Genomic DNA, 14,626 nt, shown 5'->3' with positions numbered 1-14,626 from the left:
AACAGCATATTTACGGGGCCTCCTCAGGATAATATAATTATCTTTTTATTTTTGGAAGAACCTGTGACCACAGTCAAAAATAATCTTTCAATGTCACCTTGTAGTTTTGTGAAAACTCATCTATCGACTGTTCTACTACTCAGCAGGATGCTAGCAGCCTGCTAGAAGCTAACACAGTTAACTACACCAACCAGAACACACAGGAGACATTCAGAGGTCAGAGGGGCTGAGGCAATAATTTTCTGTTTGTCTTAAAAAACACAGTAAACAACTGCTGTGTAAAGAGCGCAGCGGCCACAAGAGCTTAACGCGCTGCAACTTACAAACACAAATTAAGAAAACATGTTCCCTAACCGGCTGTTTCTATTGTTTCTGTTCCGTTTTGCCCACGTGCTGTCAAACTGGCAAAGAAGTTTTGTTATTTTGCTTGTTTATTTATATTCTTGTGATTTTTGCAGCGAGTTGAGCTCTCAGGTTGATCATAAAAGAGCTGGTCAGAAAGAAAACTGAGTTCTAAATGTCCTCAGGATGTTTTCTGTGCTCCGGAGATTTTAAAGGGATATTTCCCTGTGGTTCAATGTCTGATCCAGTGTCAACAGTAAACACTTTGCCCAGGAGTAAAGAACAGCCTCCACATATCAACTATCCCAAACTGACAGTTTAGGATTAAAACAAAAGTGTTTCCAAAAAAATTAAGTAGCTTCTGTTATTTGAAAAAAACAAAAAAAAAAAAAAAAACAGGTAGGATTAATTTTCTTTCTTTTTTATTTATTTATTTATTTATTTATTGACAATTAGATATTTGTCCTAACTGAGCTAAGGGCCCATTAACATGCACATTCTAGTTCTGATCTTATTGTGGTTTTGGCCTTATTCAGGACTTGGTGTTTACATGAACCATAGAGAAATCTTGGTTTGAGGTTCATTAACATTAGGTTTCATTAACTTTTTCATTAATTAAGTGTGACCAACAATTACAACCAGCAACACAGTGATTGGTATTGGCATCAACACTGACCATATAAAGTCCTTGTTTTGCTGATGATATGACTGAATGATATTGATATTGTTTTTGTAATGGTGCAACTTTATATTTATCTAAAATTTATTAAATGTTCTGATCAACATACTGTAGTAATATGTGCCAAACTAATGACTGAAGCTCTGCACATTAGTATCAACAGCAGACACAATTCATTGTGACTTATACATAGGGTGCCACTGTCGATCAGTTAGCGATCAGTGTTCACAAAGAATTTACCCAAAGGGATTAATAATATATCAATTATTATTATTGTTATATTCTTATTTTTATATTTGGTGGAGGCAAAATCTGGAGGAATTATCACTTTTGTGGCAAAACTGTGAAATTAACTTATTTTCTGACGGTGGATCAATGTGACCAATATGGTGGCAGACCATTCTTTAACTCCTGTAGAAAGAACTTGAATAAAATAACAAAGACATTGAACCAAATGAAAATTTCTCTTTTTTTAAATCCTGCCCTGTAATGCAGCTCAGGATGTCAGGAACAGGCACTTCTGCTGTCACCAGTCCAGCAGACAGCAGTATCTGTTTTTAACATCCCAGACCTCTTGTACATGTTACAGGTCACTCAGGTTGTCAGGAACAGAAACCTCCGCTGCCACCAGTCCAGCAGACAGCAGTATTCATTTTTAACATCCTGGCGCTCCTGTACATGTTACTGCTCGCTACTGCTGTAAAAATACTCAAAACAATGACAGACTACAGGCTTCATAGCACTGTGCAGTGACACACCAGCATCGTTGTTTCTCATACCTCCTACCGTTAGGACTCTCAGCCTCTCCTTGAACACAGTCACGTCTGGATGGGTCACCAGCAGGAAGATGCAGCAAAAGGAGAGACACCCGGACACTGTTATTGAGCTACAATCCATTTAAGCCAGACACCCATGGTCATTTTACACCACCACCTGAGCCATCTATAACCAAAACGGAGCACAACACTGGCCCCGGCATCTCAGCGTCTCCACCACCGTGTAATTAGTTCACGATTTACAGAATGAACTTGATAAGGAAGGTTACTTCAGACAGAAGATGTGGAGAAAGATAGATGCATTTAATGCCATGCTGTGGTTAAACAGTCCTCAATAGCCAAACCATAACCAACCCACATTCAGGGGTCTCCCCAAAACTAGAAGCCATTCTGCACGGGTCACCTGCACTACAGGAATGGGACTAATTCCAGAGCTGCAGCAATGCAGAAGTCAACAGTGACAAAAATTTACTAATTTGCACACGTAGCAGAGTGTCTTCTATCAAACATATACTTTACAATACAGTATGTGCCTGCAATTCTCTAGGTTTAAACAAAATTAAATAATGGTGACAGATGAATTTATTTTCCAATGACAGCAGATGGCATGCGTTGAAGAAGAGCAGGAAGCAAAACAGCGCAGAGACAGAAAATTATACAGTAGTTCAATGTTCCTGAAAATATTCAACAACTAAAAATATATTCACTGCTACAGATGCAGAGCCAGTGGGTTATTTCAAGGTCAACGGTCCGTCTGATTTTAGATTCAAACTGAAAATATTTATCTTCCTGTGGTCTAAGTGTAGATGAGACATTAATATAGAGACTCTTTACTTTAACATATTGATCATCACTATGATCAGTATGATAAATGCTCCACAAAAACTCAACTGCAGCAACTGTGTCTGCAGAAAAAGTTTGAGCCACATAATCCTCCTCCCTAAAAGCAAATAACATAACCACTGTTAGACCTATAAAGCTAAAACGCACTTCAGCCTGATTATTACTGTGACTACCAACCTCTATGGATTTAATCAAAGTCCCATCAGTTTCTGTCTGCCACATATGACCGTCAAACTAACAGCATAAGAAAATATACAAACTAAAAACTGTTAATCTTAAAAATTTTCAAGATTTAAATTTTTAATGTTAGGACTTCTACTTAAAAACAGTGGTGATGGAGTAAAGCTGGTCAGCAACCTCAATGTCTCTACAGCTCCCAGCCAACAAAAAACAAACCAGAGGTAACTAATGGGGCGTTCACACATACGGACTCAACGGATTAGGTCAGCAACTGCTGCTATTCATTGTGAATGAGACCTGACTTGTGTCCCCTGCTGAGCTTGATATATTCAGCAAGAGTCCAGGTTCTGTAAACTGCAGAAGGAAAAGTGAGAAACGTTGACATTTATACAAATATCTCCGGACACGATGTGAGCAACAACCAGGTGAGAGCCGTCATCTTGATTCCAGCAGAGGGTTGTTTACTACTCCACTGCACTCTCTTTCCTCTTTTGCATCAGATAAAATCCAGTTTACACCTTAAAATAGTTTAATTATTTTAAGTGTTTTAAAATAAAGTTGAATTGTAATCTCCAAACTGTACCTGAATGCCTCATTAGCAGTGCTGCTGTGAGAAATAGTGGCTCATTACATTTAGTCATTTGGTAGGAGCTCTTATCCAAAGCTCGTGCTTTGTGGTACACGTCTGTACAAGCTGTGTCCACTTATGACAAGAAGAGAGGACGTAACGATATTCTTTTAATCTGTGGGCGCCAGGGAGCCGATATTAAAAAGTGGGAGACTCACTTAACTTTCAGAAGACATTAGATGTTTGTTATTCTAAGTGTTTTGATGTGATCAACTGTTGCATTTGCTTTTTACTCACTTTAATTGTACTGCAAGAAGTAAGACGAATAACGTGCAGTCGTAAGCTAATTAGGTCTCGCTTCACCTCGTTCTCCTGCCTACTCGCTGCTCTGTGTGGAGGAGCTGAGCTCCATCCTCAGTCCCGGAGACACAGACTTAGAAAGAGGCTGCAGCAGAAACACTATAACTGTATTTTCAGATCTGTCAACCTCACTCTGCTCTCTTCAAGCGCCAATAAAATGCATCTCAGTGAGTCACTCATGCTGGTGCACCCTAATAATTCTGTGCATTCATACCAAATCATTTACTGGCACCTCCTAGGTGGGATAGGTACAATGTCTCTGTTTGATCATGAAAATATAGTAAATAGTTTTAAGAATATGCACAACGTCAGTTACATATTGTAACCACAGCTTCTAACTGTATGAGTAGCTGAATTGCATGCTTTATTGTTTAATTTCTCAATTTTCTCTACACTTTAGTGCAGTCTGTGGAGCATTTAAATCTAAAACAGATTGGAAGCATAAAAATACGCTCTAGGCAGTATAGACAGCTAGTTTGATTAAAATAGAAGCATATTGGCTGTGTGACATGTCAAAAAGATGTGCATATTAAAAATGCAGACATGGTGTAACATCAGCTATGTTCTCATTATTCTGTATTTTTTTATCCATATGTGTGAACGTAGCATCAGACTAGAAACTACTTAGGCCACAGCTCAGAGTCAACATGTCAAAGCAGAAGCCGAACAACCAAAGGAATAAGTTTACAGCTGAAAACACGTTTGCGTCAGCAGAAGGTTTCTGGCATCACAGCAAAGATGCTGCAGTTTCTAGAGCAGCTGGTTATTGATGCATCACAACTACGTAGGCAAAGACTGCTGATGACTTGTAGCAGGCAAAACAGTCCAAGGTTAAACAGATTTGGGTCTGAGTAAAAAAAATAAATAAAAAAATAAATAAAAAACTGAAAACATGACTAAAGATCACAGTTAACAAAATCACATCAACTCACAACTGTGTGGAAGCTGTAAACGACCCGTCATATCATGTGATCTTCCTCTGTACACGTGATCCTGAGTTTTTTTACTACTAAATGAATCAAACTATCTTTACAGATGAACTCTGCACAGTGTCTGGAGAATTAGGTTTGGACATTATCTGCAGTTAGTTTATCACACATGTAGCATACGCTAGGAGATAGTCAGAGTCAGATGTGTTCTCACTTGGGGAAACAGTATTTGGGTTCCGTGAGGAGCTAACGTTAACTTGCCGATGAAGATCATGTTACGAATGCTCCATAAACCCAATAAACTGCTCTGGAGTTGAGGTTATTTTGTCAGAATTATCAAATATCCTCTTTTACACACATTTTACTGTATCTTTCTGTTCATCTCATCGCTGTTTGTTTTAAAGGTGTCAGTAGGTTAAATACAGAACAGAACACCTGTGGGCCAAATCTATTTCTGCCCAACATCTTTCTTAACTAATTGATGGAACAACATGACTCAGGTTCTGAGGACATTATGGTGAAGGGAAACTATTTCATACTGACAATACAGAAAACTGTTCCAGTATTTGTGAGGAGACAAAAACATGAAAACAAGTTAGCGAAATATTCAGTGTATACCTTGTCACACAGACACTGAAAACTAATATTCTGTAGGTACATTTTCTGTGTAAAAGAGAACTACAGAGATATTTTTACTATGTAGCATCTAAACTTAGACAAACCTGTGTTCAAATCCCATCCTCTATTTAGACCAAGTGCAGGACAACAGATTTAAAGATCAACACTGGATTATAGCTCCAAGTTTTATTACACTAAATAAAGCCAATGTTTTAACTCAGCCCCATCATGCACAGGCAAATGGCCTACATGATTATTATAGTTACACTTTCATTGAAATGTATGGGATCACCTACAAATCTCATTGTCTGTCAAACACAAGGAAAAAACAAATTTCTGAGCAGCGGGGGACCGAGTGAGCACTTCCTTTTGGAGATATAATCCATTGTCTGAACCATACTTAGTGGGATCAGATTAGATTTGATTAAATATACTATATACTACAATATCTGATTAAGTTGTGAGTCTGATCATATCCAACAAGGATTCAGAAACTTCACTTGATCAAGAAAGTTTCCGTTTTCAGTAAAGTTCCTTAAACACTCACAGCACATGAGAAGGTTTAAGAAAACTTCAGTACCACAAACATTTATTGTACATAAGAAAGTTAAACTCTATGTACAACAGGTTTTGGGACTATTGGTTAGAACCAGCCGGACTGTGATGCAGATCCGGAGACGACAGGGGGAACGAGGGAAATGGGAAGATGTGGTAAATCTCTAAGGGGTTAGCGCCTCACCCAGCTTGTCAGAGGAGGTGATAATGTCAGTGGGGACACATGAGTCCAGATCGGCGTCCATGATGCCGAGAGGGTCCAACTGGGCCACGTGGTGCCCTCGGATCTACAAGGAGTGACAACAGTACAGAGCCCACCCAGGACGGGAGGAAGAGGAAGGAAAGAGAGGAGTGAGGAATAACAGAAAATACAGATGTGGGAGGATGGTGGACGAGAAGCACAACGGAGTGAAAGATTTAGAAAGTAAAGGAACAGAAAAAGTTGAAACGGAAAGAAGTTAAAGAGGTAAAGTGTTGGACAACAGCGGGGGTGTAAAAAAGACCAAAGAAAGGAAAAGAGAAAGATTTGACAAAAAGAGGAAGGAGAGAAGAAGAGAGGGTGGGTGGGAAAAGCAACATTAACACCACAGACTGGAAGCAGTTTGCTTTTTAGTTCTGGTGTTCTCACCAACATCCTGGAAGCCGGTATTGACCGGAGCATCATCAAAATTCACACAGCTGATTCCCAGAGGATCCAGGTGGGCATTGTGATGCCCCATCACCTGAACACACACACACAGTTATCATCACACAACAGTACTGAGAGTCACTGCGTTCACGTCATGTAGGTGTAGGCGGGGTACAACCTGGTTTCCAGTCTGACATAATAGGTTTACACAATTCAGAGTCACCAGTGAACCTATATGTTTTTAGAAAAACCTAAAGGCGACAAACTCCAGCCAATATCATCTTGTAGTTTAAGGCAGACAAATCCATTTATAATCAATTCTAACACAGTTTGGTTTACTCCTAATTTCACTTGTAAACAACCAGAAATATGTAATTAATGCAATAACAGCCTAACTTAGCTATGTGATGCCTGGTTCAGAGTACACAATATTAGCTGAGTCAAAGACCAACCTGACAGACACTGATCATCAAGACCAAAAACAAGAGTCAGACACCACAACAGATGGTTTAATCTCACATGTATGTGCAGTATCAAAGCTACATCTAACTTATGTGGAATCTGGAAGGAGCAATGATGCTGCTGCTCATGATACAAACTATTAAACAGAGCAAAAGAGCTGTTGAAACAACATCTGTCGTTTTGTGTTAGGTGGTAGGTGTTAGCTGACGACACAGTAAAACTAGAATTACCTCACTGTGGTTGTACGCCTCTGCCAACCATTCAAGTAGCAGTTTTCATTTATTCATTTGTTCAGACTTGTATTCTAATCAGTTCTTCCATGAGTCCAAATGGACATTTCTGCAACACGTAATGAATTTCTCTCCAGTTATTTCTGAATTATAGTGTTGAAGACAATGGGACAGACTGGAGACCCCAGTGACCATCAAAAGCTAAACAGTTACTACTTCTCAAGTCAAAGTGAACATTTGCCAATTTTAAACCAACTCCCTCAAGATGTTCTTGAAATACTGTGGTGAAAAAAATGGGAGGGAAAGACAGACGAGCCGAAGACAAAGGCCTAAAAATATACCAACACATCATTCATGTTAAGCTCCCAGATCACACATCATTATCTCCCTGTACAGACAAACATTCTGTCTACGTTGTCTGTCATATCTTGTGTCATGTTTATTAAACAGACATGTAGTGTAGTGTAATAAGGGACATTTATGCTAGTTAACAGTCACAACAACAGTATAGTAAACAAAAAAACAAACAACACTATAACATTGAAATAAAAAGCTTTCCCATGGTTCCCATTATGACATGACGTGAACGCAGCATCAGTACTGACAGATGGAGGTCTCCACAGCTCCACACTGACCCAGTTTTTAACCTGTTACTTATTTCTTACTTTCTATTCTTTCCTTTTGCTCACTCCATTCTCTCTCATCATTTCCTCTTTTACTTAACTCTACTGCAGTGTGTCTTTACTAGTGGTCTCAGTTTGAGCTCACTTTCCTGACACTGACATGTGCTTGTGTCTCTTCCTGTTGCTTCTCTTTTGATCAGGTCATGTGACATAAAGCTCACTGGAATTTCTGCCTAATTCAGTAAAGGTTAAATAAAAATAACACATGTAATTATTTTGTCCCTAATCAGATCAGTCCAACGTTTGTGATCTGTGGAGACCTGCATCGGCTTCATCACTGATCAGAGTTTCTCAACCTTTTTCCTCGACACCAAATAAAGATTTCACATTAAATTCAGTCGATTTTCTCATATTCATAAGAGCATAGGTTTAATTAAACCAAACACAACAACAAGTCATCATGCCTCACTCTCACACATCTGCTTACAAGATGAACTCCTCCAGAGTGTGAACGTCAAGGTTGAGAAACTCTGATCTACAGAGATCCATACTACACAATCACACACATCCTGTTTAACACATCTTACACGTGCTGGAATTTGATTGTAAATAAATAAAATAATAATAATAATGATACAACATAATACAAGAAATATAACACAGTCAAACTGTTCCAGGATGTTCTGTGAAAAAAGGTTAAATATCATAATATTCATTAAAAGAAAGTTCATTAAACACAGTTTAGCGATTCTGCTTTCAACTGGAGAAATGCTTTGAGTAATGTCCTGAGAAGAAATCATAACTTTTTACTGAATCTAAATTAAATGTAAACTAATAGACCTGATTTTGGAGACGATTTCAAACAGGAAATGTGTCTGGTTGACCAGTACTAGAATGGGAAAGGATGTGTACTTAATGGGTTCAGACAAAATGCCTCTATTTATTTTAATTTTCTCTGTTAAAGGACCAGTTCACCCAAAAACGTTATGACAAAGCCTTTCATTCCTAGATGGAGTTTATTTGCGAAGGCAATTTTTAACAAAACCAGTTCTGTAATTGTATTGAAAGTACAAATCCCCCTTTAAATGCTTGATTAAATTATTATATTTTATCATATGTAAATATGCTTAATTAGATCATTAGTCAACATTCCTTTGCTATAAACCTAAAAAAGCAAGAAATTTATATCTGAAAATAACTAAGGATACTTTCTAACTCTGGATGGAAAGTAGAGAATTTGTGTGTTGTGGTACCGTCTAAGTTTTATGTTCAGGGTCTAATAGACCTCTGTGAGGATGCCTGTGTACCTGGTAGGCCCTGATGAGGGACTGGACGGCCAGGTGATCCTCCACCAGCTTCTCCACGTTGGGTTGAGCTCCAACCAGAGAGGAGAGCTGGGGAGCGAGGAGACTCGTGGCTGCAGTCAGAGGAGACTGGTAGGCAGCACCTGGAGGAGCACCGGCGTTAGCGTTCCTAAAAAACACATCCCAAGACTGGAACGAAGGAGGTAAAGAGGAAAGAATAGAGGAGAAAGTTTGAGGTGTGAGATAATAGTTGCATACATCACATGAATAAATGTACTTAGTTACTTTCCGTCAACTGAATCAGACAGTGTTTATGTCACAGTCAGTAGGAACAGACATCCCTGATCCTACAAACTGTTTTCTGTCTGTTTCAGCATCAGTTTTTCACTTTGTGGTTCAACTCATACTGGACTCGTGAGTCACAGACTCTGTTCATAAACATGTTATTCCCGCCATGAACTCAGCTCTCACCACAATCAAAGCTACTCCGAACACACCACAGGCTCTTCCTGCTGCTGGTTGTAGCTTTTATCACTTCAGCACATATTTGCCTTGTTCCCATCTCACATTAGTCCTTTCTGGAAGCTACAGTATCAGGTACTGGTTGGTAGGTTACAACACATTGTTATAAGGCAGCGGTGGAATACGACCAAGGACTGTACTTAAGTACAATTGGAGCAGTGCGATTCATTTTATTTTATTTTCAATACTGATTTAGTTTCTAATGGTTATGAAAACAAAATAGTCATTTTGCAATTTTGCTTATTTTGACTTCACCGTCACTGCACCAACTGCAGTTTTCTTGGCCAATTCTGATTTTCTTTCATTCCAAGACATATAACTTGCACCATAACCCAACATTTTTGTATACGTTCATAATTTTAGCTTAAAAAATGACTAAGAATAACATAACACATTCTCCAGCTTTCATTTCACTGTCATTTAAAGTTCCAAAATAAAAACTCTCCACTTTACTGGAAAAACCTCAAAGTAAAGATGAAGTGCAGTATTCGTACTTGGCCAGATGTAAACAGGTGCAACAGGTTGCAGAAACAGAACAGTACAATAAGGGACATTTTATCAAACATTAAATCAGGTTTTTACACTTCTGAGATACTCGTAACTTTTTATTTAAGTTACTTTTCCTCCACTATATGACAGCTTTAGTTGCTTTGCAGATTGTTAAAACTAAATGTAATTTAATAATAAATGTTGATGGATTAATAGAATGAAGAAGCTTTTAGCAGATAAACAATTAAAATAAAACCTTCCAGTTTTCCTTCTCTTTGTCGTCAAGCTGCCCACAGGAGGAACACAGCAAACCAGAGAAGAGGGACAATAAAATCCCTCAGTGCCCATCTCTCTGTACATTCACACAGTCACACCCATGAACCTGAGGTTAGTAGGAGGTTAGAGTGGTTTCACAAGCTCAGAAACATTAAACGCATTGTCCTGCATCAGTTAACTTTAAAGCTGCACAATAAGGCACTAGGAACACACATTTTCATCCGGGCTATAGAACAGCTCATCCTCCCACGTTTTTGGAGATGGAAGGCAGCCAGACGAGGAACTGACTTGTGCAAAGTTCAACCCAGATTCCTTCTTTTTCTCTTAACTTCTTTACAAATATATCTGATGGTGAGGGGGTTAAGACAAATTGTGGATAATACATAATCTCTCATTAGCCTAGCATAGTATTTCACATGTATAAGAAAGGTTTCAGTAATAAGGAGATTAATGGGATCTCAGAGAAATTTTCCTGACAGAAACAAAGGATTAAGGCACAACTACACAAAAGATTTATGTTTTCTGACTCTCAAAACTTCCATTCTTCAGTACTGAACCGATTCTTCTCCTTCCAGCAGCTGCTGAAAAATAGAGCTTTAATCCAGCATGAATTTAAGGTTGACACAAGATGAAACTGTGAAGTAGAAACTGCACCTGAAGTCATCAAGGTTGTTAATCTGATTTAAATAACAGAATCTTACTTTGACCTTTACATATCAGCACAATTTTACAGCTATAAAACATTATTGCCACTATGACGTACAGTATACGTGTGAGTTGTGTAAGTGTCCACACCAGTGCTAAGCTAATAACAGCAAGGTCACAATCTGACCGTTACATAACAACTGTGACATGTAACACAACACCTCAGTGACCTGAACACACCTCACTGTGGGGTTACATGTTTACTTCCTCTATTAGCAGCCACAGAAACTTTAAGCATGTGTCAGAAAAGACACAAAAATTAAATTTATCTGCTGCTGGAGAAACAGCTAATAGCTCACTAAAGGCTTTTCATACGTAAATATGAGTTTGGGAATTAAGGAGCAGAAAGTTTGAGCATAATGAAAGTAGGTGTGTATAAACTAACATGATCTGTGGTGTGCTCCCATTGCATGAAGATCCACTGTCCACTACTACTTCAATTAGATCTACTTTGCCACATTTTTTGGGGGTTTTAACCAAATGTTCAGAGGTTGTCTATCGACAGATGAAATAATATAGTTTGACAAATAAGCTGGTTGGAAGTCTTCTGTAACACTGTGATGTTGTAAACATAATTTGAACTCTTGTGCTAATTTGTACTTGGGTATTAGTTCATTTGATTTTATATCAAGAATCAGCATCTGCAAAGTAACTAATGCTCAGATACGTAAAGTGGAGGAATATTCTGAATAAAATCAAAATAGGTCCAGTATAAATACCTCAAACGTCTACTTAAGTACAGAGTAAAGGCACATGGTACTTTTCACCACTGATATTTTATGTCTTATATTCACTTTTGTGTTGCCTTCATTGAGCTTAATGAACCTTCCTTGACAGATCTGTTGCCTGTAGCCCCTCCAGACCAGCAGGGGGCTCTACTGCTTCTTACCTTGTGAACACTCTTGGGGTTCTCCAGCCAAGCAAAGTACATCTCCTCCACATAGTTGGAGCTCGTCCCATTCAGAAACGGCTCCGAGGCCACCGGTGCCGAGTAACACCGGATTGGCTGAAACGTCCTTTTGCCACCTGTGGAGGAGGCTGTGATTGGCCGTTGCTGGCCAGCAGTCTGAGCCGCCTGTGAGGCGGTGAGTGGGCGCAGCCGCACCGCACAAGTCCTTAAACGATGCATGAGCAGTCCTTAACGTATCACACACTGTGGTGGTCAGTCCGACTTGACGGACGTCCTCAGAACAACGACACAATAATAAAACTCCACTGAGGTCAAACTCAGAACTGAGAGGGCTGAATGAAACGTCCACCGTCCACTGGTCTGTCTGTCCACTGGGACACAGAGAGAGAGAGACACTGTGTTAGAGTCAGGCAGCAATATACAGAAGATTTCTGCATGTGTAGGTGTGCTTCATTGTCTCTTTGAAAAACTACTCTAAAAGCTATGCACCACACCGATTATTTTTTATCCAGACGATTAAAAGGATTCTGCAAATATCTTTAGAATTTGGGTGAGTGACAAATGACTTGACTGATTTTTAAAAGATTTCAATATATTTATCAAAGGTAACACATAAAAGGCACAAACTGAGAACACTATCATTCTGTTCCAGTTTCCTCGTCTTGTGGAACATTTGAGTCTGGTGACTCACTAACTTTTACACTTTCAGCAACCTGTGTGCGTGTTTTCCTTGTCTTAAGCCTCACCTATGTAGTATGAGTGATTGTGCAGATGACAGTAGACTCTCTGTTGAACAGATACATTTATTTGTGAGTTTATCTTCATTACTGTAGTTATTATTTTCTAAATAATAATTAAAAATTTTTATTTTTTAATCATCCAGCCCTGTGCACTGGCCCCTATAACAACCGACTCGCTTTAACCCATCAGTTAAAGAAGTAGCAGATTTGAGTGCTGAGTGGACAGTGTGCATATTCCATCTCTCTGTGTCTGCCAAGGAGCTAATGCTAAGCTAACAGCTGTCTACAGATATCAGCCTCGCATCAACACAAACAAAGCTGAATTAGTAACAGACCTTTGGTTTCTGTCCTGTGCCTGCTCAAATTAAGATTAAAGTTGACGTTCTGGTCTAAAGGCATTAACATTTAGTTTCTGTAAACTGATTATGTAATTCACTACAGTTAGTTGCTTGTAAAAGAAAGAACAGAATTTATACAAATGTTAATGTATTAAGACAGTTCACTATAACTACAGTTACTATTATATCTCATCTCTGTAACAGCAAACATCCCAGAGGTTTCATTAATGTTGGTGGGGCACCTTTGGGGAAAGGGCAGTGGCTGGATTTCCCAAAACAGCCTGAGGACCTGCCAAATGTGATTCAGTTTCATGTTTACTTAAGTTTTATGCTCCAACCTACAACCAGTTACTTGTGAAAAGCAATCGAAGGCTGTAGAAGTCCTAAACCTTTAACCTGACCCCAGAACTCTATCTTTGGTTATTTCCAGTGTGACCGACATGTCAAACTTCCTCTAGCTGCAGTTTCTCAGTCTGTGTTTTGACCTTCTTCGGTCTCCGCTCTCTGCCTTTACTCTTCTTCCCTTACCTCCGGCTAGGACCCACCCACTACAAGCTTTCCGAGCACGTGAATGGCCACCAGAAAGAAGCCTCGCCCAGAAAATGGACACCGCACCTTTTTATTGGCCATGCGAACTGTCAATCACTTTGTCCTTTCACGAGTCATGACTTCCCGAAAATTATTACCTATATAATGACAACATAGTAAAATCATCTCTTCTGGATGTTTTAGCGTTTCCACAGCCATAACATTCAGACTCTATACTGCTCTGCACTAACTGGTTAGATGACTAGCTTCACAGTTAACGTGCTACGTTGTGTAATTAGCCGGCTGGCCCCGGCGAAATGCTTCTACTTTTCTATTAATTGCCATTAGCACGTTTGGCTAGCGGCTAAAGAGATGCTAATTGCGTTAACCTAACGCGCATCATGCAGCCACCTACAGACATAATAGAAGCATTTTTCGTTTGTTGAGTGAACCATACTTTTCACTAAGCACCGACAGTTTCAGAGAGTATTTTGACAAATGACCTAGCCCTTCACGGCTAAATTAGTTTACACGGAGAGCTAGCACGCTGCTAACACGCTAACAGGTTTCTCACATTCCTGAACACGGATTTTTATTTTTCTTTGAAAATTAAACCAGAATCTGTCTGTGTGTGACAAAGCAAGTTGAATTGTTTACACAAAGACACTCAGGCGTAGCTAAAGTCTCAAGTCTCGGTAACTGACCTCGAGAAACACGTTTCAGCGGCTCCTCTCTCGACCGGTATCCCGGATGCCCTTCTCCTCTCCCGGTAAAAATGATGACAGTTCGGGGCGCGAAGCATGGAAGCGAGGCCTGCGTAAAAATTACGTGACGCAGCGATGACGCAATGACGCACCACGAGAGAGAGCGTGTTTTCTCCGGTCGAAAAAAACAAAAAATAAAATAAAAACCGAATAAAAAATATAGAAATTTATTTTTAACACTTGTATACAATTTTCTTTAACAAAAAATGTTTTATTAATAATACAATTTACCAATATATATGATTTAATCATTGTAT

The 14,626-nt window shown here is 39.1% G+C and overlaps 1 protein-coding gene across 3 annotated transcripts in view; it reads right to left on the bottom strand.

The window, feature by feature from the left end:
* The window catches only part of ogdha (oxoglutarate (alpha-ketoglutarate) dehydrogenase a (lipoamide)), a 28,674-nt gene extending 14,260 nt beyond the window's left edge, over nt 1-14,414 (bottom strand). The window contains exons 1-5 of one of the 3 annotated variants that reach the window (XM_026342434.1): nt 14,310-14,414; nt 11,979-12,370; nt 9,101-9,286; nt 6,035-6,137; nt 1,801-1,845 (exon numbers count right to left, since the gene is read on the bottom strand). In XM_026342434.1, coding sequence (XP_026198219.1) covers nt 1,801-1,845; nt 6,035-6,137; nt 9,101-9,286; nt 11,979-12,218 — 574 coding nt within the window. In that variant the 5' untranslated portion in view covers nt 12,219-12,370; nt 14,310-14,414. Of the gene's footprint in view, nt 1-1,800; nt 1,846-6,034; nt 6,138-6,478; nt 6,573-9,100; nt 9,287-11,978; nt 12,371-14,309 lie in introns of all 3 variants that reach the window. The other 2 variants (XM_026342436.1, XM_026342435.1) reach the window with 2 other exon arrangements.
* Between the last annotated feature and the right edge of the window lie 212 nt (nt 14,415-14,626).

The sequence above is a fragment of the Anabas testudineus genome, chromosome 9 (assembly GCF_900324465.2).
Source record: "Anabas testudineus chromosome 9, fAnaTes1.2, whole genome shotgun sequence".
Classification (NCBI taxonomy): Eukaryota; Metazoa; Chordata; class Actinopteri; order Anabantiformes; family Anabantidae; genus Anabas; species Anabas testudineus.
Note: the sequence above shows the minus strand (reverse complement) of the source record. Positions and strands in the feature narration are given on the sequence as shown.